Below are 26,135 nucleotides of genomic sequence, written 5' to 3'. Positions count from 1 at the left end.
AAGCCCGCTCATGTCAGATTCAGATTCAGATTCAACTTTAATTGTCATTGTCAGTATACAGTACAGAGACAACGAAATGCAGTTAGCATCTCCCTGGAGGAGCAACATAGAATATCATTTCAATAAATATATCTATTTACATGCATGCAGTCATAGTGTTTTTCCTGTGGGCAGAGTGTTGGGGGGAGGGGGGGGGGGTGTGATTGGCAGTCATCTAGGTACATTGTTGAGTAGTGTGACAGCCACAGGGAAGAAGCTGTTCCTGGACCTGCTGGTCCGGCAACGTAGAGACCTGTAGCGCCTCCCGGATGGTAAGACGGTAAACATTCCATGGTTGGGGTGAGAGCAGTCCTTGGCGATGTTGAGCGTCCTTCGCAGACAACGCTGCTTTGGACAGACTCAATGGAGGGGAGCGAGGAACCGGTGATGCTTTGGGCAATTTTCACCACCCTCTGCAGTGCTTTCCGGTCGGAGACAGAGCAGTTGCCATAACATACTGTGATACAGTTGGTAAGGATGCTCTTGATGGTGCAGCAGTAGAAGTTCACCAGAATCTGAGGAGACAGATGGACCTTCTTCAGTCTCCTCAGGAAGAAGAGACGCTGGTGAGCATTCTTGACCAGAGTTCAGGTATTGTGGGTCCAAGAGAGGTAATCGGAGATGTTGACCCCCAGGAACCTAAAGCTGGAAACACGTTCCACCTCTCTTGATGTGGATGGGGGTGTGCGTGCCGCCCCGAGACTTCCTGAAGTCTACAATACAATAACCATATAATAATTACAGCACGGAAACAGGCCATCTCGACCCTTCTAGTCCGTGCCGAACACATATTCTCCCCTAGTCCCATATACCTGCGCTCAGACCATAACCTTCCATTCCCTTCCCGTCCATATAACTATCCAATTTATTTTTAAATTATAAAAACAAACCTGCCTCCACCACCTTCACTGGAAGCTCATTCCACACAGCCACCACTCTCTGAGTAAAGAAGTTCCCCCTCATGTTACCCCTAAACTTCAGTCCCTTAATTCTCAAGTCATGTCCCCTTGTTTGAATCTTCCCTACTCTCAGTGGGAAAAGCTTTTCCACGTCAACTCTGTCTATCCCTCTCATCATTTTAAAAACCTCTATCAAGTCCCCCCTTAACCTTCTGCGCTCCAAAGAATAAAGCCCTAACTTGTTCAACCTTTCTCTGTAACTTAGTTGCTGAAACCCAGGCAACATTCTAGTAAATCTCCTCTGTACTCTCTCTATTTTGTTGACATCCTTCCTATAATTAGGCGACCAAAATTGTACACTGTACTCCAGAATTGGCCTCACCAATACCTTGTACAATTTTAACATTACATCCCAACTTCTATACTCTATGCTCTGATTTATAAAGGCCAGCACACAAAAAGCTTTCTTTACCACCCTATCTACATGAGATTCCACTTTCAGGGAACTGTGCACAGTTATTCCCAGATCCCTCTGTTCACCTACATTCTTCAATTCCCTACCATTTACCATGTACGTCCTATTTTGATTTGTCCTGCCAAGATGTAGCACCTCACACTTATCAGCATTTAACTCCATCTGCCGTCTTTCAGCCCACTCTTCCAACTGGCATAAATCTCTCTGTAGACTTTGAAACTCTACTTCATTACCCACAACCCCACCTATCTTAGTATCATTTGCATATTCTCAGGTCACTTTATTTATACTAGAATTAAACCAGACAAAAATATCGATCTACAGTCACTATATCCATGGACTATCCCAGAGTGGAACCTCCTTGCTGACACCACCAGGTGTGCACCAACCTTATCACTCTTCAAGTCACAGGTCGACAACTTGGACACAGATCATCTCACCAAACTTGCCCACATAAAAATCTAAATAACCCTTTTGCAACCAGTGCCCATGAGAGCGTAACCTGCACGAGATAGCCCAGCTATTGGTGGTTGTGCAGTAAACAAGCAGAAGCACAACAGTAAAACACACTTGACATTTGAGATAGAAAAGACACCCAGAACTTTTTTCCCAGGAAAGAAAAATCAAACACTAGGGCATAGCTTTAAAGAGAGAGGCAAAGATTAAAGGAGATGTGCAGAGCAATTTTTTTAAATATACACAGAATGTCGAGTGCCTGGAACATGCTGCCAGGGGTGGTGATTAAGGCAGATACAATCATGGCTTTTAAGAGACTTTGGGATAGGCATAGAATGAAGGGATATGTATTATGTGCAGCCACGTAGGAATTGGTTTTGGCATCACGTTCGGCACAGACATTGTGGGCCGAAGGACCTGTTCTTGTGCTACACTGTTCCAGTAGCGTTTCACTGTTTTGTCCAGCATGCCAAATATACATTCTGTGCACACCAATACTAGGTAGGTAAAGGAATGTCTCAGAAAGGCATTAGAGCAATTAATCTACCAGTCTAAAATAAGGCCAACTCAATAATACTGTATTGGATAACTTTGACATTTTTACTACACAGTGAAATTGACTCCCGTCTCATTGGGATAGGCTATTGTTGCGAATGGCTGTTTTGGAAATGGGAGTGGCAAGGCCAGGAGAAAGACACATACCTTGCCAGCCATCACTTCAGTCAAAGTTGTCATCACCTCAGCTTCACTTATTATTCTGCGTCCCATTCAGCCAGTGATTTTGTGACATCCATCGCCTTGGTCTCCAATAATCTGATCATTTGCACCACTGCTCTCCGGACCTCATTGCTCGCTATGACCCCATTTTACCTTCTCCATTCCATGATAAATATCAAATTTGGGATACTGTGATAATGCTCATGTTTTGTGGATACACAGCATTATTCCTGTGTTAGTCAAATAGGATCCCCCATGCATATATGTTTTAATTGTTACATCCAATTTTATTCCCACTTGGACAGAAATTTGGTCATCTGCTGACGCAGCACAGCAACCCATAACCAAAGTGGTACAGTGTTTGGTGAACAGAATTAAGTACAAAATCTTTGCTCCTGTGTTCCATTGGGAAGCACTAATCTACATTCTGAAGCCATTTGAAGTCAATCACCAGTATAGATACAGCATTAGAGTAATTGCCTTTTGGTTTTGGAAAGTGCTTGGGTTTACTAGTCAGAAGGATGCATTAGGAATTCCTGACATTGCAGGATTTTGGATCACTCAACATGCCCAATCAATTCTCTCTAGTCTGTTATGCAAGAATACAGAACATCAATACAAATGGAAATAATTATAGTTAGTAACTAATCTTAACTTGGTAAATCAAGGGATTCAGAAACGTGCAAATCAAACAGGATCTGGTTGGTAAACAGAGGCCTGATCTTCATTAATACAATACCTCTGGTGATTTGGAGATTCTCCATCCCTCAACAAATGGGAAGGACACTCAAATGGAGAGCTCTTGTCAGTTTGTCCTACCTTGCTCATACAATCCTCAAGGTGAATGTTGCAGCACAGTGGCACAGCGGTAGAGTTGCTACATTACACCAGAGACCCAGGTCCAATCTCAACCTGGAGTTTGTATGCTCTCCCTGTGTTTGCATGGGTTTTTCTCCATATGCTTCAGTTTCCCCAACATTGCCAAGACATGCAAGTTTTCAGGTTAATTGGCTTCTGTAAATTGTCCCTAATGCATAGGATAGAACTAGTGAATGTTGGTCGACGTGGATTCGGTGGGCCGATTACTATGCCACGTCTCTAAACACCGCAAGATATCAGTAACAAAGAAAGATCAACATTAAATTGATGCAGCAACACCGTCATTCAGTAGAAACAACGTTCTGCAGATGCTGGAAAGACACAAAAAGCTGGAGTAACTCGGTGACTAAGGCAGCATCCCTGGATAACATGGAAATGTGAAAATAACTGGAAAATGTCTGTCTTTTCACAGCAAAAGACGACTGATATAACTGCCTACTGAGGTATTGAGCTTTGGCTCACTGGTCCTTCAAGATGCTACAAGCAGTGAAGCATCTTTTAGTTTTTGTAACGGGAACGTTCTAGCGGCAACAGGTTTTGTCAAGATATTTAGCACTCGTAGATTATTGACGGACAATTGGCTTTGCTCTAAGCAACATTTAGCAAAAAGTCACCCGTGGACGGATGTGGGAAGGGACGATGAATGTTTGAGCATGCACCTCTCCCCTCCAAGCCTTCTACTCTTTAATCCTTGTCGCTGACATCTTGACCTTTGTTCAACCATTTGCTGATCACACCCACCCACCCCCCATTTTCCAGTTACTTTCACATTAACTGGCAGTCAGCAGGTTGTGTTTTGAAGAAGAGAAATGGCAGTAGTTACTGCCAAGATCAGCCAATCCAGCCAATAAAGGCCCAGAGAGTGTAAAGCACAGAAAACCATTAATGTTCACGAGCATAAGTGAGGCATACATTTATATAAACCTAAAATAGAAATATATATACCCACACTCAAATCTCAACCAGGAGACATGCCTTCCTTAAATGACATCACACCCATCACTGCCTCATGGTCATGCAGATAAATCCTTTGATTGTCTGCTCCTTAACAATATAATTTAATGCCAAATTACCTCGTTATCCAATTCCTGTCTGAAAGGTTATTGGCCAAGTCACAGTGCTATTAGTGCTTTTGTTGAAAGGCATTTATTTTTAAATCCACTCATTTTGGGTCTGTATAATCATTAAACATTGATGAAAGAATGCACATTACATATCCTATTCTACCATATAGGAAATGCATTGTTTCAAATAAATTATTTGTATTGACAATTTAATTCCTGGGCTGTAAATTATATTTGACCAAAATCGTTATCAATTTTTATAATTCCTTATTGGAATCCATCACATGCATGAATTTGCACGAGGGCATGGTGATGTTGACTTGTAATGACCCCCTTTCCTCTAGACAAAGAATCAGTTTGTTTGACTAATTATGAGAATTACCTGTCTCCCTGCTCAGAAGCTTCCCAGCAACATTTCCTGAGCTTAATGAAGTGTACTGATGAAACGCACCTTGAAAACATTCATGGAGTCATACAGCACGGAACAGGCCCTTTGGCCTAACTTGCCCATGCGACCAAGATACCCCATCTACACTAATCCGCCCCCGCCTGTGTTTGAGCCATATCCTTCTAAGTAAACCTTTCGTAGCCGGAACAGCCCCAATCTAGGTGTTGCTGGTTTTGAATGATGTTTAAGGCCATTAACTCGTTTTTAAATGTGTAATATACAGGATATCTTAAAATATTCAATGTTTTAAAACAGTTAGCTAATATACATAAAACATCTTGACACTAGTAACATTTAATTAAAAAACACATCTTGCCATTTGATTTATATCCATCAGTTCAGTTTTTAAATGAGATATGAAAAGAATCCAAGAAGCCCAATCCTGTGGCATTCTACACAGGTGTTCTCTTGAAATAAAAACTTAATATGTGGAAGACTGGGACTCGTGCTGAATTGTTTTTTTTTTAATTAAGATGGAACGAATGGTGTATATAATATCTGTTTTCTGAAAAGCAGGATGTCTTTGTCTGTCCTTATCTGAACTGTGAAAGTTACTGAGAATTTCCCTGATTTTTTAAAACCCTGTTTTTTTCTTAAAAGTCCAGAAAGTTCAACATCAAGCTAATTTAAATGGAGTGAAAATACACATAGTTTGGCAAAATGTACAGATTTAGTTACTGTACAGTTTTGTCATGACTCGTGTATGTTTTGAAATGCAGAGTTGCAAGATATAACCAAACATAGACTTACCTAGATTAAATAAATAAGACAGTTCCCAATGAGGTAATTAATTCTGCATTTGTAATTCACGTGACTAATTAGGTAATCATAGATTTAAGTGCTACAGGTGTGCTGCTTAAAGTGGTAGAAACAAGCAATTTTCTCTCCTCACCCCTCCACCCAAAAGTAAAACGATGAGAAACCATTTTCTCACCTAGCCTTTGGAGTTAAGTTGTTGATATGGCAGTTGTTTGCCTTATAGTATGGAAGTTTAAGGTCCATTGTAGTGCTTAGACTATATTCTTAACACTTCAATTGGAATCTTCTAGTCCTCTGGTAGACTGACCAATATCCCATGTGATGAGGGATTCAGGTTAAACAGCTTCACTGCAAGTGAAAGTTGAATTTTATCAGTGTTTCTACTGGTTTACAAAAGCCTTTCCGGTTTCAGTGAACACAAATTAAATCATTTTAAAAAGACTAGCTTTTAATGTCTCATTATCATAATCCATCTTGAAATAATTAGAACTTGAAATGGTAAGTACAATATTCTCTACTGGTGAGTTAATACAATATGAAGTAATAAAAATGTCAAAACAATTCATAATCTCTGCTTGCATTTCTTTATAAATATATTTATATCCAGTGGTCTTTTAAATGTTTTATCTTTTAGCTTAATAGCAATGTGTTGACTAAATGATCATATGCACTGAGGTTGTTGAACTCTGAGAACAATGTAGTTTACATACTTTTTCAAACTGAATATAGTTATGTCTTGAAACTAATTTGTGAGAAATGAAAGCAAGTATCTTTAGAATAAATGACAGGTGTGTAAGTCTTTGAGTAGTAAAAGTGAGTTTGATGCTTGTGAAAGTATTAAACAAATTGTTGGAATGTTCAAGGAAAACAACGTGGTTGTCTTCAACTCTAAATTTATGTAATTTAGGTCTATAAAACTCCTACTTCTGTTGGTTACACAAAAAAGCTGGAGAAACTCAGCGGGTGCAGCAGCATCTATGGAGCGAAGGAAATAGGCAACGTTTTGGGCCGAAACCCTTCTTCAGACTTCTGTTGTTGTTGTCAAACTTAGCTTTGACGCAACATCTTTTTCAAATATGTGGACTCTTGTCCCTCCCAATTATGAAAGGGTTAACAATGCTTAACCTCGTTTAAGTTTTTTCATGTTCAAAACATAAAACCTTTTCCTTGATTTAAAAAAAAAAACCTACTGATATACACACAGTTGCATATATTTTAACCATTCATTATTTATTTTACAAGGAGCTCTGTGGTATGGAATCCAAAACCAAACCAAGTGCACCAGCACCTCAGATCAAAAAGCAAGGAACTGAATCTCCACCAATAATCCACTCTGTGGGTTCTGCAGCTACTCCTAAAAAGACAGGAAATGGAAATTCTTTCAATGGAAACGTTAAGTGAGTTTGTATTTAACGTGTACTCTGGTTGATGAGTAATTGTCCTAAACTTTGTACTTTGTTTTCTACCCCTTCCATCTATCCCTGTTCATAACATTTTCCGATTATGATTAGAAGTCATGAAAGATTGTTTCTGCCTTCACATATTTCATTTGAAATGTAAGGCACTGCAGATGCTTGTTTGCAAAATAAGACGGAGTGCAGAAGTAACTCAGTGGATCAAGCAGCATCCAGGTTGCTAACCATTTTAACTACTCTAATCATTTCTATATTGATCTTTCTGCCCTGGTCCGCCTCCATTGCCAGAGAGAAACAAACTGGAGGAACAAAATCTTATTCCACTTGGGTAGCTAGCAACCCAATGGTATGAATATTGAATTCTCTAATTTTGGGTAACTTCTAACCACCTTCTACCTACATTCTTGCTCCAGCTTTACAATTTGCAACTCAATCCTTTTGTCTCACACTTCCTGTCTTTTCATTTCTAGCCTCTGTCCAAACATAACATATTAAAACCTCTCTCGCCCAAGTCAACCTATTATCTGCCAACATTTGTCCTGTCTCTCCTCTCTTCCAGATTTCCTTCCCCTCCACAACCTATCTGAAGAAGTATCCCGACCCAAAACGGCTCTGATCCATGTTCTCCAGAGATGCTGTTGGACTCTCTGTTACTCAAGCACTCCTTTTCCACAGCATTTTAATTTTACCTTTTCTTCTTGTGCCGCTGTATATAGAAATATTCGGAATCTTCTCATGTTGACAAATGTTTCGTATTATAGGCAGTTGTAAGAAACTGCCAAAGAAGAATAAGCACATTATTCAATGTTTTCTTAAATAGGCAAGAAACTCCAACTTCTTCAAATCCATTGGAGTGTCCAACAGACAGAAGTGAGAAAAAAGTTGACTTCCGTATCAGTTCCCCTTCTGCTTTTTCTAAGTTGACAATTTCAAGGCATAATACACCACCTATTATGTGCCATGGTTCCTGGTCTGCAAGGTAACTTTCAATTTTACCCATCCTTTAAAATGGATAAATATTTGAAATTAATGGGTTATAATAAATGGGAATATTACTGCATTTACAAAGTTTTGATGTTTAGTTTGGTAAATCTTTAGTGGTACTTTTTTTCTAAATGTGACAATGTTTGACTTTTGATATCCTAGGAGTTTATCTCCAAGCCTCTCAAACCGTTCCTCGCCTTTGAGCACAACTCAAAACCATTATTCTGATGCCCAGACTGACCCATTTGCAAATGGAGCAGATGTGCAGGTCAGCAACTTGGATTACAGAATGTCCAGAAAGGAACTACATCAAATATTGCATGATATTTTCTTCAGGCATGGCAAGGTAACTGACATAATGCTTGAATATAGAAATGCTAGACAATGAATATTGTTTTGCAGCTAGGATAGCGGAGATGTAATGAATAGTTTATCGTAGGTGTGAAACCTTTGTCATGTTCATTTTCGTATTTCCTCACTTTTCCTAATGAATTAGGATTCTGGTAGAAGTAAACACTTCTCTCTTGGCTGTGAGCTGTAGTAAGTTTAATAATGAGAAAATCTCAATCTTCATACCTTTTTTTTAAGCTATGAAAGAATGTTTGTTATTTTTCAGAATTTGCATTATTCTTATTTGAAATGTTTGTTTAAATCTGATTCTATATTGTTGGTACACTATATAATGCTCTTGCTCTGCATTAATTAATTGGTTTTGGTACTTCAATAGAGATCCAAAAACTGGCTCGTTAGCTCAATCCTCAATTTTTTTTAAATGTACTTGCATTTGATCTCTGAACAATTTCAGATTTAAACTTTAAATATTTTCTGCAGTGTGACATAGTTCAACAAAAAATTGTTTATTCTGTTTGATAAAAAGGCACCTATTGATGCTCCTGAACAAATCATCAGTGATGTAACCTGGGGCCATAGGGTGTTTCGGGTCTTTCAACATCAGACGCCCTCATCCAGGCGACCCAGCCGTGGTTGATCAGACCACGACTTGTGTTGATTTAATAGATTTCCTATGAATAAATTTAATGGGTACACTGATGGTGTAAAGTTGTTACCAGCTAATCATCCAAAGGCCAATGTGGAATTATTAAGTTCAGTAAATCTAACTTAAAAACAAGTCAGTAATATTGATCACAAGGTTTTCTAGTTTCCTTATACCCTTCAAGAGGAGAAAATCTACCATTCCTACCTGGTCTACTCTATCTGTGACTCAAGACCCACTGATGTGCTTGACTCGAGTAACTGCTGAAATAGTGTATGAAGCTGCTCAGTATATTGTAAACACAGTGTTAAAGACTAAAATCAATCTAGCCAGAAATCCCAATTGATGATCCCCTTTGCTTTATTCCTGAGATCCACACAGTCGCTCATCAGCCAATATCATTTGCAGCATGATCACAAAAATATGACAAAACTAATCCGTTTAATCGCCATCTTATCGGTTTATGATCAATTATCAACAAAGTGACGGAAGGTGGTACTTAGTCCCAGCTGATGTTCCATTAGGGTTTGCTCTGGCTCATTGGCTCCAATCCCCATTAACATACTTAGTACAAATAATGATCTGAATCCCAGAGGTGACGTGCAAGTGACTGCCCTTGACAACAGGGCAGCATTTGACAAAGTGGCGTCAAGGAGTTGTGGTTAAAATTTAAGTCAATGTGCTTCAAGGGGGAAAACTCCAATGGTAAGATTTGTACATTGCTCCAAGGAGGAAGTTTGTGATAGCTGGAGGATATTATCCAACCTCCAAGGACATCACTGTAAGAGTTCCTTGTGGCATTTTCCCAGGCCTAACCATTTTCAACTGTTCAATCGATGACATTCTTTCCATCATAAGGTCATGGGTGGGGATGTCTGCTGCTAACTGCAATGTTCAATTCTGTTCACAATTATGTAAATGTGACGAGTGACATTTGTACCACAGAAGTACCAGGTAATGAGCCTTACAATGAAAGAATATGATTGTCTACATTTGACGACAAATGACATTACAGTAACTGTATTCCACCATTAATAACCTTGGCATCACCATTGACCAGCCAGGTAAAATCTTCGGTATCTGAACGTCAGAATAACATCCCAAAGCCTTTCCACGATCTGTAAGGCACAAGTCAGGAACATTTAATTTTTTAATCTGCCCATTTGCCTGGATGATTGTAGCTCTGGCACTGATTAATTATCTTGACATATCCAGCACAACACACCCGCCTTATTGATACCCTATCCTCCAGTATATACCATTTGCACTGTATTTACTTGCCGAGACTATATCAACAATATCACCCACTCCTCATCATCGCAAAGGACAAAGGTTTCAGGCATTTGTAACTGCCACGTGCCAGCCTCCCTCCAAGTGGCAGAGCGTTCTGACTTGGATACATTTTGTAATTCCTTTATCCAGCATCATCCAATGGAAGATGGTGATACTTGTAAAGTTTTTACAATGTTACTTTATAAATAATCTGAAATTGATGTTTTTACATTTTATCCGAGTGATATTTGTATTTTTAGAAATAAGATGAACATTTATTTTCTCATCTTAACTATTGGATATATAGGTGAAGAATGTGGAACTAAGTCCTCACACTGACTATCAATTGAAGGCAACAGTTCAGATGGAGAGTCTCCAGGAAGCGATTTCAGCTGTCAATAGTTTACACAGATACCGAATAGGATGCAAGAGAATCCAAGTATCATTAGCCACTGGAAATGTCAATAAATCTTTGGCGTTACTTAGGTAAAATTGTTTCTGCCTCTACTGTATGTAAAATCACTTGATTTTGCAAAAAACTATTGAAAGAACACAGTGTTGGAGTAACTCAGCAGGTGAAGCAGCATCTCTGGAGAACATGGAAGGGTGATGTTTCAGGTTGGGATCTTTCATCAGAAGAAGGGATTTAACCCAAGACTCATCTATGCATGTTCTCCAGCGATGCTGTCTGACTCCACTGAGTTGGTCTTATTTCAGAATTATTGCTGATGGGTTGAGAATGGAAGCAGGAATTTAGCACCCCTGCTACAGGGATTTCTCTTACCATATTTGTATTGAAGCAATGATGATCTGCACCTACTGCCCCTTTATACTCTCTATTTCAAAGCCAAACTGATGAATAGCTCAGAAGTATTTGCTTATTCATTTTGAACGTTGCCTATATTGATTTATTGAAAATCTTAGATAACTATAAAGGTCTTTCATAAAATTAATAGTTGCATTAGTTTTTTTGTTTTTGAGAACAATTATAAGCAAAAATCGTAATGGTACATAATTGCTTTTTTGATCTGACAAAGGGTGTATTCTTTATTCCCGCCAAACTATTGTGTCGTGTTTGATCAGTGGAACAAATCCAATTCAACAGCATGGCTGCACTGGCATGTTTTTTGCCAACTGGTTTTAAGAATTATTTCCTTTTCATTTTAACTACAAAGTAACAACTGCAAAAGTTGTAACACTATTTCAAATGAAAAGCCTGTTATACCAATTATGATCAAACACGTATCTTAAAACTCAATGTACAGTAGATGTTTACATAAACTTCATGCAGGCTTTTTAACAAGGTTAGGCATGGTAGATGGTCCAGAAGTGTAGAGCAATGCATCTGAGGGACTTTGGCAAACTGGATCCAAAATTGGCTTGGTGACATGTATGGAGGGTGTTTTTTCAGATTGAGCACTGGTGCTGGGACCTTTGTAATAATGACTTTGATGGGAATACAGTTTGTCTGATTAGTAAGTTTGTAAATTACATGAAAACTGGTGGAGTCGTAGATAATCAAGAAGATTGTCTAAGGGACAGTGGGACGTAAATCAACTGGAAGGTTGGGTGAAATGGCGGGAAATACAATTTAATCTAGATGAGCGTAAGATGGTCGCGTTTCAGAGCAGGAAATCTGGTTAAGATATAGAGTAAATGGTAGGAACTTTGGGAGATGTACAGGGAAAACCCTGGTCTGCATGTCCATAACTTCCTGAAAATGGAGACACTGGTGAAGAAAGCATTTAGTATGCTTGCCTTCGTAGGTCGAGGCACTGCATATAAGAGTTGGAACTTCATCTTGCAGCTGTGCAAAATGTTCTTTGCCCACACTTGGAAAATTATTGTGTACTGTTCTGGTCGCCACACTACAGAAAAAATGTGTCAATGGAGATAGTGCAGAAGAAAATCACCAGGATGTTACCTGGGATGGAGCCATACAAGTAGAGATTGGATAAGCTGTATTTATTCTTCCAGGATGTAGAAGGTTTATGGGGTGCACCTTTATACCGGTTTATAAAATTCTGAGGGCATAAATAGGTTAGACAGATTATTTCTCCCAGAGCACGGGCGTCCAGAAGTAGAGGGCACAGATTTAAAGTGAGGGGGGGGGATATACTTGGAGGAAACTAGAAGGGCATGTTTTTCAACATGGGTAGTGGGGGTGATGGTAGTCTGGAGCAAGCTGCATGAAGAGATGGTAGAGGTAAATCCAATTACAATATTTGAACAGATGCTTGGATAGGAAAGGCATGAGTGAGATATGAGCGAGATGTAGGGAAATAGGATTAGCACACTTAGTCTTCATGGTGGGCCAGAAGAGTCGCTTTTATGTGTTATACCGTTCTATGGTTCTGACAAATTATGAAGACTTTTCAGCTTTGAAGCATGCTTTGTGAAGCATTTAATAGAAGTATCAAATTTCTAACATCTACTCTGGACAAATTTTATTTAAGGTTGAGTTTGGATGTTTGAAATAAGATATTAAATGCAAAAATTCGCACTTGCACCTGGGTCTTTGGATGCTCAGCATGTCTATTTTACTCCCAAGAAGAAATACTGCAGATCAACCTGTCTTAATAAACGATACAATGTTTATAAATATCGTGAATTAATGTATTTTTATTATTATAGCTCTGAGGCCATGTTGATCCTGCAAGATGCTCCAGCATGTTGCTTGCCATTGCTAAAATTCACCGAACTCTATGAGAAAAGGTACAAATTTTAAATCTGGGTTATTAGTGCACTATCTTTCTGTTTATTAAGTCCTGTACTTTTGTGCCTCTGAATTCAGATGTGTAAAGGAATTGAATATATGTGCTAGATGCAAGTTAAATGTTGAATTGATATTTTAATTCTTTGTTTTAGTCAATTCTAATAAAGTTTTTTTTTTTAAATCGACAGATGCTATTGTCCATATGTTCCTTTATTTTTGTAGTTATATCAAAAAATTGATTTTTTTAGACAAAATTTAAAATTACTTATCTTTGGTCACATTTTCAAATATACTTTTGCTCAGTTCAGCAGTATTTGTACCATCAAGCAGTGGCATGCTAGTTTTGCTTGTACCATGTAACTTGATTACAGAATTCAGAAAATACCATAGCTTTTCATAAGTAACTTTGTTTTATTTCATCTCCAGATTTGTACACAAATTGATTGTGTCTGATTTGTACAAATTAACTGACACCGTAGCTATCCGTGACCAAGTAAACGGACGAATGGTTTGTCTCCTGCCCAGCAGTCAGGCAAGACAGAGTCCGTTGTCTTCTGTATTGTCATATGATAGTTCGTCAGCCAATTGTAGTCCAGTGATATTTGAAGAACTGGAATATCATGAACCAATCTGCAAACTTCATTGTTCAGAGAAAGGTTACAGGTAGGAATCCTGTTTCTATCGGTTCTTGCATCTATTGATGTACCATATTGCTGTTAAACTGTAAAGAATAAGAACCAATGTGCTTTTTTCTCACGCTTGGCATCGACTCTAATTTTAGACAGTTTCCGTGGTGAATGTCTCCATTACGATTGTCTGTGTAATTGCACTCGACCTCTGCTTGTGAAATATTTGGTTAGCATTCCAAAAGATAGGTCTGTAGATTACCTCGGACGTGGATGTGTTTCTCTTAACATCTTCAATCAATGTAGAGGGTAAAAAGGAACACGTTTCATTCGGCTTGAGATATTTCTTAAAGTAGTTGATAAAAATCACAAATCCGTAAATACTGCAAGGATGAATGTTCGTCAGGGTAGGAGGCCCGGCATAATATTTGGTTTCCTTTTTTTGTTTTGCAGCGAGAATGACTTTGATCCGGATTCTTACAAAATACCATTTATAATATTGTCGCTAAAAACATTTGCACCGCAGGTTCATAGTCTTTTACATACACATGAAGGAACCGTGCCACTTCTCAGGTTAGTTTGAACTTCTTTTGGATATCCTGGGATAATAGTAGAATGAAGAAAATATGTCTTAGAAGTTTCACTATTGCCATGTGTTTACATGCAAGCTCTTCAGAATGTCTGCATTTTAATCGCCCTAAATTATTAAGCCTACTGCAATTTGGCTTTATGCCACAATTTTAAAGTTTCTAATTTTATACGTGTACAATGTTACTATTAATTTGATCCTTCACTCAGTCACACACATGTACTTCAAAGGTGATGTGTTGGCTAGAAAGTTTCTGCTATTGGAGGAACTGAGGTTGACAGTTTGAAGCCATTTATCAAGATTCACTGCTAATCATTCTGATCAGGCGACTTCTGCAAATGTGTTCACTCTAGACAATGAGTCCTGAATAGGGAAGTGTGCTGCAAGGTAAATTCTGATAATCAAGAAGCATATTAAAGGGAGGCAAGAAATTGAAGGCTAGAAAAAGGAGAATACAGGCACTACCTGATGATGGAGGATGGCAATGGCATCCTGTCCACTTCATAGATATTAAAGTGTTTTCTGGGCTCGCTGCTCCTCCAGTTTCAGCCACTGTAGGTGCAACACTGGGAAGGTGAGCGAGAATGAGGGAGGTAGTGGAGAGCAACTCTAGGCCGCGTTGCCAACATCTCCTATGAGGTGCACACCTGAGCCTTTCTTCACAATGGTCAATAGGTGCAGGTGTAGGCCATTCGGCCCTTTGAGCCAGCACCGCCATTCACTGTGATCGTGGCTGATCATCCACAATCAGTACCCTCGTTCCTGCCTTCTCCCCATATCCCCTGATTCCACTATCTTTAAGAGCTCTATCTAACTCTTGAAAGCATCCAGAGAATTGGCCTCCACTGCCTTTGAGGCAGAGAATTCCACGCGTTTCACAACTCTCTGTGAAAAAGTTTTTAACACGTCTCCGTTCTAAATGACTTGCCCCTTATTCTTAAAGTGTGGTCCCTGGTTCTGGACTTTCCTTTCTTCCCCCCCCCCCCCCCCCCCCCCCCCCCCCCCCCCCCCCAACATCAGGAACATGTTTCCTGTCTCAAGCGTGTCCTTAATAATCTTAAATGCTTCAATAAGATCCCCTCATCCTTCTAAATTCCAGAGTAAACAAGCCCAGCCGCTCCATTCTATCAATATATGACAGTCCCGCTATCCCGGGAATTAACCTTGTGAACCTATGCTGCACTCCATCAATAGCAAGAATGTCCTTCCTCAAATTTGAAGACCAAAACTGCACACAATACTCCAGGCGTGGTCTCACTAGGGCCCTGTACAAGGACCTCTTTGCTCCCATACTCAACTCCTCGTGTTTTGAAGGCCACCATGCCATTCGCTTTCTTCACTGCCTGCTGTACTTGCATGCTTACTTTCAGTGACTGATGCACAAGGACCCCAAGATCTTGATGTACTTCATTCCTCTTCGTAAATCCATGCTGACTCGGACCAATCCTGTTACTGTTATCCAAATGTGCCGCTATTTCATCTTCTATAATTGACTCCAGCATGTTCCCCACCACCATTGTCAGGCTAACTGGTCTATAATTCCCTGTTTTCTCTCTCCCGCCTTTCTTAAAAAGTAGGATGACATTACCTACCCTCCAATCCACAGGAAATGATCCTGAATCTATAGAACATTGGAAAATGATCACCAATGCTTCCATGATTTGAGTATAGAGCTGGGATGTAATGTTAAAATCAGGTACCAATCTGGAGTATGGTGTACCATCGGTCGCTCTTATAGGAAGGATTTATCAGAGAGAGTACTTTACTAGTCCCAACAACGTTACAGAGATAGGTTGAATACCATTTCTCTGCCGCAGAAGTTGAATTTCCTTCAAAATGTTTCTTTTGATGTCACAAGCTTTCTCCTCTGGAATAGGGAGGATTCACACAAGAGGGGGACAGAATTTTAGGGGTTATGTGTCTTCCTTAAGAGAGCGGTTTTACTCCAGTCCTTGGTATCCTTTAAAAATATTCCTGGCTAGAAGGGAATATCTTTCCTATGAGTGCGTGGGACTAAGGGGGAAAAAAAATTGTTCGGCACGGACCTGTAGGGCCGAGATGGCCTGTTTCCGTGCTGTAATTGTTATATGATTTCTAGAGCCGCTTCCTCAGGTACCCTTGGACGCAGACCATCAGGCTGAGGATTTATCAGCCTTCAGTCCCATCCGTTTACCCAACACCATTTCCTGCCTAATGTGAATTTCCTTCAGTTTCTTTGTCACCCTAGCTCCTCTGGCCACTAGTACATCGGGGGATACTTGTGTCCCCTGACTTTTACTATCCTCCTCATATTCCACAGAATCTTTCTTCCTCCCCCCCGCCCCCCCCCCCCCCCGTACTCCCCGTGGAATCTTTCTTTTTGGAATGAACTGTTCCTGCAGCTTCTGAATTATTCCCCAAAATACCTGTCATTGTTGTTCCACTGTCATGCCTGCTTCATGGCTCCATAGTCCCTATTCAACTGTAACACTGAAACATCCAATTTACCCTTCTCGCTCTCAAAAAGTAGATTAAAACATCATATTATGGTCACTACCTCCTAATGGCTCCTTCACCTCAAGTCCCCTTATCGAATCCGGTCCATTACACAACACTAAATCCTGAATTGCCTTCTCCCTAGTAGGCTCCAGTACAAGCTGCTCTAAGAATCTATCACAGAGGCACTCCACAAGCTCTCTTTCTTGGGGTCCAGTACCAACCTGATTTTCCCAGTCTACCTGCATGTTGAAATCTTCCATAACAACTGTAGCATCACCTTTGCGAAATGCCAATTTTAACTTGATTCAACTTGCACCTTATATCGAGGCTACTGTTTAGGGGCCTGTAGATAACTCCCATTAGGATCTTTTTCCCCTTACAGTTCCTCAGTTCAATCCATACTGACTACACCTGATTCTATGTCACCCCTTGCCAGGGCCTGAATTTCATTCCTCACCAACAGAGCTACTCTGCCCCGACTGGATGAGCTCAGTCACTATGGGGCTCCCTGCCCTCACCAGCTGCATCCACCGCACCCCCCCTCCTGTCGCTTTGACCCCTTCTGCTGCCTTCTCCATCTACCTCGGAGTCCAAGGTGGAAGCTGTTGGTGAGTCCAGGGGAAAAAGGACAACGAGGTGGCAGTGGAAGGGTGAGCAGACAAAGTGATGGTCGACAAGAAGAAGCAGCAACTGGTGAAGGGGAGGGAGCCCCACAGTGAACGAGCGAGTCTTGTCAGTGGCGGTGATCTGAAGGAAGCCCTGTCGGCTAGGGGCTACAATATGTGCTGAAGCAATAGCTGCGTCAACTGGACAGTGTGGCACCTGGTGCAAACCAGCGACATCGGTGCCTAGTTCTAAGGTGAAAATACAGTGCTGGAGGAACAACTCAGCAGACTGAATCAGTCTGAAGAAGGGTCCCGACTTGAAACGTCACCTATCCTTGTTCTCCACAGATACGTTTAGTTACTCCAGCACTTTGTGTCCTTTTGTGTAAACTAGCATCTGCAGTTCCTTATTTCTATCTAGTTTCAAGGTGATTCCAACTTGTGTAAAATATGACGAGTAAGGCATTATGGAACATAACCTTTGTGTAAGTCAGGGAGTGTCTGCTCCATAGTTCCATGATTTGGTACTCTAAGGATTTGGGGACTTTTATTGAGTCTGGGAGTACTGGTGATATCCGGATGGTCTAAATCAACAGTATCAATATATTTTCAGTATTTAGCCCACAGAGTTGCAACTTGAAATTACAGTGAGTTGTTATCTTTGAACTCTGTTGACACACTGCGTGAATTGTCAAATCTGAACTGAGAATGTCTTAATGGATCAGTCCAACTTGAACCAAACGAATACTGCATGAGGGGTAGTGAATTGGTGTCATTGGCCACTTCCTTCACATTCCTGGCTATTAACATCTCAAATGAAAATCCTAGGCTCAGCATATAGATATAATCACGAAGAATGCGCCACCTCTTCGACTTTCTTCAATGTTTGAAGAGATTCAGCATGTCACTCAACACTCCCAGCAAACTTCTATAGGTGCACTGTAGAAGGCATGCTGAGCAGTTGCATCATTTCCTGGTGTGGCAATAAGCGAGTTCGGAATTTCAACTGAGCATGCCCATGTCATAGGTCATTCGTGATAAACATTCTCGCCAGCTGAGCTGCTGCATGTATACAGACCTGCGTTTCATCCGTAGTCAGGATCAAACCCAGGTCTCCGGCACGGCAAACGTTGTTGAATTGCTACTGGACCGTCCCCATCCCCACCCGAGTGTCCCATCCCTGCCCGGGGTCGGCCGGAGACATCCAACAAGACACCGACAGGGACACCGGCCCAGAGCACCAGCGCCCCAAGCCCATAGCCAGTGCAGAGAAGAAGCGTCAACCCCAGCTCGACTCCGCTGGGCCAACCGACAGCCCCGGACCGTCAGGACACCGTCCCGCAGCAATGGCACCCCAAGCCCTCAGCCAGTGCAAATGAGCGCCAACCCCAGCTCTATTCCGCCTACCCCGCCAGGCAACCAACAGGACACTGGCCTGGAGCAGCGGCGACCCCAGGCCCACAGCCATGCGGGGAAGTGCCAACTCTAGCCCGAACCCGCTCCCCAACGAGCCTGGGACTGCCAGCCGCACCCCTGCACCACCCAGCGGCCGCCAGGCAACTCTCCCAGCGAAAGCAGAGCACCAGCCACCAACGGGGATGCACACAAAACGCTGTAGCAACTCAGTGGGTAAGGCAGCATCCCCAGAGAAAAGAAATGCGTGACGTTTCTGGTCGAGATCCTTCTCCAGAAATGTTGCCTGTCCCGCCGAGCCACCGCAGCATTCCGTGTGCATCTCCGCCGATGACCGGCGCTCGGCCCCCACCGGCACCGAAGAGGCAAACCAACAGCCACTGGACACGGAGAGAAGTGCAGCCAACGGCCGCCCCCACCTCCCCTGGAGCTAGCGTCCGACCCCCCCCCCCAACCCGTTCTCTCACTGCCAGCCCAGGGCCACCTCCGGAGAGGACAGGGACGGCCCAGCAGCAACTCAACAGCGCCGGAGACCCGGGCCTGACCCCGACTACGGATGAAAGACACCCATGCAGCAGCACTATCTCGCTCACTCACCGCAGCATGAAGGAACAATAAATACAACAAAGTTGGAAAGCTGTGTTTTCTTATCTAGAAGAATCAAAGCTGGAAAATACGAATTAACTGAAGGTCTGATAACACACAGCAGCTCAGCTCCCGACAATGTTTATAGCGAATGGTCTATTACCTGAGCATGCACAGTCGGAATATGGAACTCGCTTATTCTTTGCTTCAATTCCACCCTATGTATGTATTTTTGAGATTAGTTGCTTGAAAAAATTTGGATATAGTGTGAGGAGTTCTGCAAATGACCAGTAGGCCTTTTTAATCAAATTGGGGATGTGCTGAATTAAATAAAACATTAGAAAGTGAACAATTTATTTAATAACCATAGGTGTGTAAAAATAATTGAGCATTTCTAATCAGCCCAGTTGTAATATCCTGTTCTATTGATCTGCGCATTTATCAATGTAGGCAGTCACTCGATCAAGTAAGGAAATTAAAGCCTGCCGAATCTTGCCCATCCTTATCCCAGGAATAATGAGACAATTTTAGTACAGTATTGCAACGCTAATTGAAATCGGTTAACTACACAGTTATGAATTGAATGTAAAATTCTTGTTCAATAGCTCATCAAACCATAGAATGGATAAAAGAGTGCCATTTGCCCCATGTTTATGCAGTTCAACCAGCGCAGCAGTTCTGATCTCCCCTGCAGTACATTCCATATTGCAACCACACACCTTTTAAGCATGCTATTCCTCGTTCTGTTCCCCTTGTGGCTGTGACTTCAGTCTTAATCCCTCCAACAAAGTGAGCAGGCTTCCATTACACATTCCAGAAACCTGATTATTTTAAACCTATCAAATGTCACCCCGACCGGTTTCCAGCAATTAAAATAACTTGGAACACAAGACCACTTTACACGTTACGTATCTACACATTCCTTGAGCAAGCCAGCGTTTTCTATGTTGCCTTTTATATAACTTTGTTTGGCAATGCTTTTTGCCTTCAAGAAAAAATCACATTGGTGTCTCCATTAATTATTGCCAATTGTTGTGCATTTTCAGCTTCAATGAGCCTTTAGGAAAAGATTTATCTTACCTCTCTCTAATCAACTTTGTAGTTGATGACTTCCCCATACTTCCTAAATCAGTTACAAGCTGTGATGTTTTTGAGCTGGTCTTAAAAATAATCTAAATTGCCAAGAAATGACTTGCTGATCTATTCAGTAAGACCCTCGGTTGTTATGCCTTCTGCTTTACAATTTGTACAGTTCATGGAATGCATTTGTAGCCAAATGTTTGAGATTTTCCTTGAATCCTAGACTCTCAAACATTATTTTGAAAATTCCTGTTTCAAAGTGCTTTTGAATAAGGAAGAGGGCTTTATTGTATGAAATGTTACCAAGATTTGCATTCTTTCATGTCTTGTTCCAATTTTGATTTTTCTCATAGAAATTCTGATTTTTTTTTTTTTTTTCCTTGCAGCTTTTTAGATTGCTATGCTTCTGAGTTCACAGTTCTGAATACAGTGGAAGAAGGAGAAGGTGGCGTTCCTTTGGAACACCTCATAACCTGTGTCCCTGGTGTTAACATTGTCACAGCACAAAATGGTATTAAAGTTGTAAAATGGGTTCATAACAATCCACCACCACCTAATGCTGGTAAGGTGACATGTTCTCCATTTAAAGCAAGTTAATGGAAAATGTTGATTAATCTGTGGCCTAGAAAATAAATATAGTTTTGTATATTATAGCGCTGGTTAGCCTAATTTTAGGTAAAATTGTAATTTTCATTTTGTAAGTACTTGTACAAGTTATAGATTATTATACCTGCGTATATAAATAGTGGCTAATGGACAGGGCCGGGGTGTTGTACTGTCTCTTGTGTAAATCACATCCGGTGCACAAACACGATTTGTGCAACTAACTGTCCAGTTAAACTTCCAGAGTGACACCAAACAGCTCGAGTGTTCATTGGGCAAAATGTTTATTTTGTGTGGCTGTCGATTCTATAGAGACTATCTGACTAATTTGAGTGCATATATTGGTCAGATGATCTGTAATGTATCTAGCCCCTGGGCTTGGCACATTTTGTCAAGGCATACAGCATGGAAACAGACCTTTCGGCCCAACTTGCCTATGTTGACACATCTCTTGGCATTATGCCAGCCCTTCTGGGAACTAGATCAATGATCATTGAAAAGATTAAGGAAGTCAATTTTTTTCCCTCAAATTAATATTTGTTAATATTTAATTTAAAAGGCACTTAACATGCATGTTATCTAATTTTACATTTAAATAATTCAAAATAAATGTATTTTGATTATTTCTGAATGTTTCCAGTCATTGAAAACATTGAGACAGTGGAACAGATCTTTGAAGCAGAATTGTCAGGGAGCCTTGTTTGTTCAGGAGTGCCTCCTCTGGCTAAATGGCTGCTGTAACGCCTTAAGGACATTGCAATTACACTGCTGCAAGAGGTTCATGTGGCCGTGGGAATTGCACGCAAGTCATGACAAGCACACTGGCCGTTTGTTTTTGTATCTAAAAAGTCTTATTTCAATCGGATTACACTATGCAATCAGATTTCTAGTCAAAGTAAAGAGATTGTGTGTATTAATGCATGAAGGATAAATGGATATAAATCAGTCCCAAGCATAATCCTCCATTGTATTCTTATACACTTCTATAAATATTCTGCATCCACTTTTATCACCAAAACTAGCTTGGGAAACAGACATTGCATTGGCAGAATTCTGCTAGTGGTCTATGATAAGTTGTTCGATGGTAACATTTCTTAAATGTCAAAACAGTAATTTATAATTGACTAGAGTATAAAACACAGAACTGGACCATTCAGACCAACTGATCTACATGAGCCTTTGCCATTCTATTTATTTTTGTCAACACCTTTTCTGAAACACTGGAGGTTCTGTTATTTTAAAGGTACCGTGTAAATGATGTGACAGTGCATCAGGATATTGCACATAAATCATCTTAATTTAAAATGATGTTAACTTGTTAATCAAAGTTGAGCAGATGCTGGTAAAATCTGGAATTTGTTTCGTATTGTATTGGTCCAGATAATATAAATTATGGATTAATGCTATGCCATTTCACGCTCGCTTACTATTGGCGTTAAGTAACAGTTCGCCTGTTTTTTTTTTTTTTCCACTTTAGATCATTGTTTGCCGCGCTGCAAGAGTCCAGTTGGAAATCCTCAGCTCATTCAGTTGAGTAGAGAAATAATTGATCTTATGAAGAACCAAGCTCACTGCCTCATATCTCAACATAAATTTATTCCAACCTATCATCATCACTTTGGGAAACAGTGCAGAGTTTCGGACTATGGCTATTCCAAGTTAATGGAATTATTGGAAGCAGTGCCTCATGTTTTGCAGGTGAATTTTATGACAAGAAAATAATTTGTACTTATGACTCACCGTACTATTTTCCTTTCAGTAAATACAGTTGTAGAAATTGTAGAAAGATATGATTCAAAACTATAGCAACTGTGCAAGTTCCAGTTCCAAAAACAAGTTGTAGGGCGTGTGGGCAAAAATTGTAGTTTGGGTTGCCCAATTCAGGCTGGTGGGGATAACAAATATTCCAAGCTCAATTTGCACACCTTTTCAAGATTTATTTTGAAAGAACTAATTGGTTGTATTGAGGAGGCAAATTTTGGTTATGTCCTGTATTTGCCCTTGCTGTTCATCGTACCCCTACTTCCTTTGGAACAATCTTTGGATGGGTGTGATCTGGACATTATTGTTGCCCATCACTGCCTATTCTGAGGAAATAATATCACTCTTGTCAATAGCCTTAGCTCAAAGGTATTCCAATTTCATTCTGGTTCATCAACAAAATCTTTTTATTCCTACTTTATGGCATTACCTATTTGTATTTTTTAATCCTGTATGATATTATTAGTACCCTTTCCAGCCCTCCCAGTTTTTGTCCATTGCTTTTGGTCTAATTCTGCTCCTTTCTCACCATCACATGTGTTTTTGTGCTTAGCCTATTAGGACACGAGCTGGTTAGGAAAAAGCCTAGAACTTGTTACTCGTGACTTCAAACATGAAGCATGGAAATTAATTAGCATAGGGATAATAAAATTAATTATGAAACGGAGCCAAATTGTTTTAAAGATTAATAAGGAAGACATAGAACATGGAGTGAAACTTAAGAATGTGCATAAAACATCAAAGGGCAAGAGTGAAACAAATCAAAAAGAGAAAATGTCATTGAGTGCTTACGGGCATATGCAAAAGATAAAGACCACAACATATTTTAGATGTGCTGTGATTTAAAACGCAATCAAATTGAAAAATACAGCATTGAAAAAGACGCCTCATCTTATTGAGTCCTTGTTGAACATGGATCACCCATTCACATTAGGTCTATGTTATCCTACTTTCTCATCCACTCCCTGCACACGGGGCAATTTACTGATGCTATTAACCTACAAACCAGGAAGTCTTTGAGGTGTCTTTGATCTTGAACAATATAATTAATTTATATCCTTTTGCTGCTTAAATGTCTGCCTTAAGAGACTAGCAAATATCAAAGTACCAAAAGGGTATAAATGAAGATCCAAATAAAAGCAGCAGGATAAAATAACTTCTGCAGATCATTGTAATTAAGAACTTGATACAAGCAAGCAGTGGAAGATTTCATAACTGAATTATGGCAGACAGGGAGAGGCTTCAGAGGGTAACTAGGACAGCACAGAAGATCATTGGCTGCCCTCTACCCTCCCTGATGGATATTTACACCTCCCGCTGCCTTAGCAGGGCAAAGAATATTATCAAGGACAGCTCCCATCCTGCATTTGGACTGTTCGACCTGTTGCCCTCTGGAAGGCGCTATAGGTGCATCAAATCCAGGACAAACAGACTCGGGAATAGTTGTTTTCCGAAAATTATAACTACTCTAAATTCACACATGCACTGACTTCACAGCCCAACACCCGGACCTCCATCTGTATATATGTATATAGCGCCGCAGAATTGTGCACCTATCTCCTCCCCCCCCTCTCCCTTCTGTTTTTGTTTTCTGTTTTTTGTACTAAATTATATGTATGCACTGAGTACGAGCAGCTTTTAATTTCATTGTACATGTATAGTGACAATAAATGGCATATCATATCATATAATGGAAAACTAGGAATGCAAGTCTAACCATATTTGTTGTGTGTAAATTTTGCAGTAAAACTTTGTACGACTCCTACAGTAATCTGGACTACACTTCCTTCCACCCTGCCTGTTGCGAAGGTTTTATCTCCCTCCTCAATCTCTCCGGCTTCACTGCATGTGCTTCCAAGATCTTCTACCTCTTCCTTTAGTAAATGTGGTTCTCCCCTACTATTATAGATGGATGCCTCGCCCCACATCTCCTCTGTGTCCTGTAGCCCTGCTCTCGCACCCCCTTCCTGTACACCGGGCAAGGTACAGCAGCTCCCCCCCCCCCCCCCCCCCCCCCCCCCCGTCTATCAACGTATTAGCCGTCAGGCTTAGTTCTGCTCCTCCACTCCAACTTTCTCTCTACCCTTACAATGTCTGAAGAGGGGTCCTGACCCAAAAGGTCACCTATCCATGTTTTTTCTGACGCACTGAATTACTCCAGCACTTAAGTCGCCTTATGTAAATTAGCATCTGCAGTTCTTCCACTGTGCCCTCCATAATGTTTGGGACAATGACCCATCATTTATTCATTTGCCTCTGTACTCCACAATTTGAGATTTGTAATGGGGAAAAAAACATGTGGTTAAAGTGCACATTGTCAGATTTTAATAAAGGCCATTTGTTATATATTTTGGTTTCACCATGTACAAATTACAGCTGTGTTTATATAGGTATGTTACAAAACCTACCTGAATCGCCATTGGGAATCTGCCCTCAGCCATGTCGGCGATTTTGGCGCTGTTTGGAGGGGGCGGGTTTAAAACGCGATTTTTACTAGGCTGTACTAATCGCAGATGTTCAGCCTAGTAAATCATTAACGAAAAATCGCTGCAAGACCCGGTCGCAAAAGGTATTATTAGTTTTATAGGCCTCGATAATATAGTTATGATAATTTTAAAATTACTGTTTTATTCCGCGACCTCTCGCAGCCCCAGGGTTTTATAGAGCAAACAATTAAAGGTATGTACCTTATTTTTACATTAAATGGGGCATATATATAACCCTGTAATTAAAGTTATCTATAGCGAGTGGTTCATTTTGGGCTTTTTATATCCCGCAGTATTTTTCTCGGCATTTGAGGGCACTAATCTAGCGCGCTGTCAACATTCTAAACCAGCGCGTTCACAGAAACCCACTGGAAAGCCGATTTAAATGGGCATTTATTTACAGCAATTGAACACTAAATTCCTTCCATTTGGCCTATAAATTAATGTAAATTAGATATAAAAATCATGTTATATTGTGAATTATTTGTGAATAATCTTTGGACACTTAGGCTATTTAAAAATGTTAATCTTTCCTTAAGAAATGGCCTGTTGACTATCCAAGATCACAGCTTTTTTGTAATGTCCATTGAAAATCAATAGGGAACAAGATGCTAATTTCCGAGTATGAAAATGGCCATAACTTTTTTAATACTTGAGATATGAAAGTGAATTTGGTGTCAAATTAAACTTATTGTTATGCTTTATCTGATGGGATAAATTGCAGACTTGATTTTTAAAATCTCAAAATTTTGTAACATTGCTAGTTTATACAGGCAGTCCAAAAGGCAGATC

The 26,135-nt window shown here is 40.4% G+C and overlaps 1 protein-coding gene across 7 annotated transcripts in view; it reads left to right on the top strand.

The window, feature by feature from the left end:
- The window catches only part of LOC129707085 (meiosis regulator and mRNA stability factor 1), an 85,255-nt gene that overhangs the window by 39,844 nt on the left and 19,276 nt on the right, over positions 1–26,135 (top strand). For all 7 annotated transcript variants that reach the window (XM_055651868.1, XM_055651869.1, XM_055651864.1 and 4 more), the window contains exons 9-17: positions 6,979–7,133; positions 7,972–8,130; positions 8,298–8,481; positions 10,709–10,887; positions 13,036–13,116; positions 13,544–13,780; positions 14,197–14,316; positions 20,880–21,055; positions 22,574–22,794. In XM_055651868.1, coding sequence (XP_055507843.1) covers positions 6,979–7,133; positions 7,972–8,130; positions 8,298–8,481; positions 10,709–10,887; positions 13,036–13,116; positions 13,544–13,780; positions 14,197–14,316; positions 20,880–21,055; positions 22,574–22,794 — 1,512 coding nt within the window. The remainder of the gene's footprint in view (positions 1–6,978; positions 7,134–7,971; positions 8,131–8,297; positions 8,482–10,708; positions 10,888–13,035; positions 13,117–13,543; positions 13,781–14,196; positions 14,317–20,879; positions 21,056–22,573; positions 22,795–26,135) is intronic.

The sequence above is a fragment of the Leucoraja erinacea genome, chromosome 20 (assembly GCF_028641065.1).
Source record: "Leucoraja erinacea ecotype New England chromosome 20, Leri_hhj_1, whole genome shotgun sequence".
In the NCBI taxonomy this organism is placed as follows: Eukaryota; Metazoa; Chordata; class Chondrichthyes; order Rajiformes; family Rajidae; genus Leucoraja; species Leucoraja erinaceus.
This window is presented reverse-complemented; position numbering and strand designations above follow the sequence as displayed.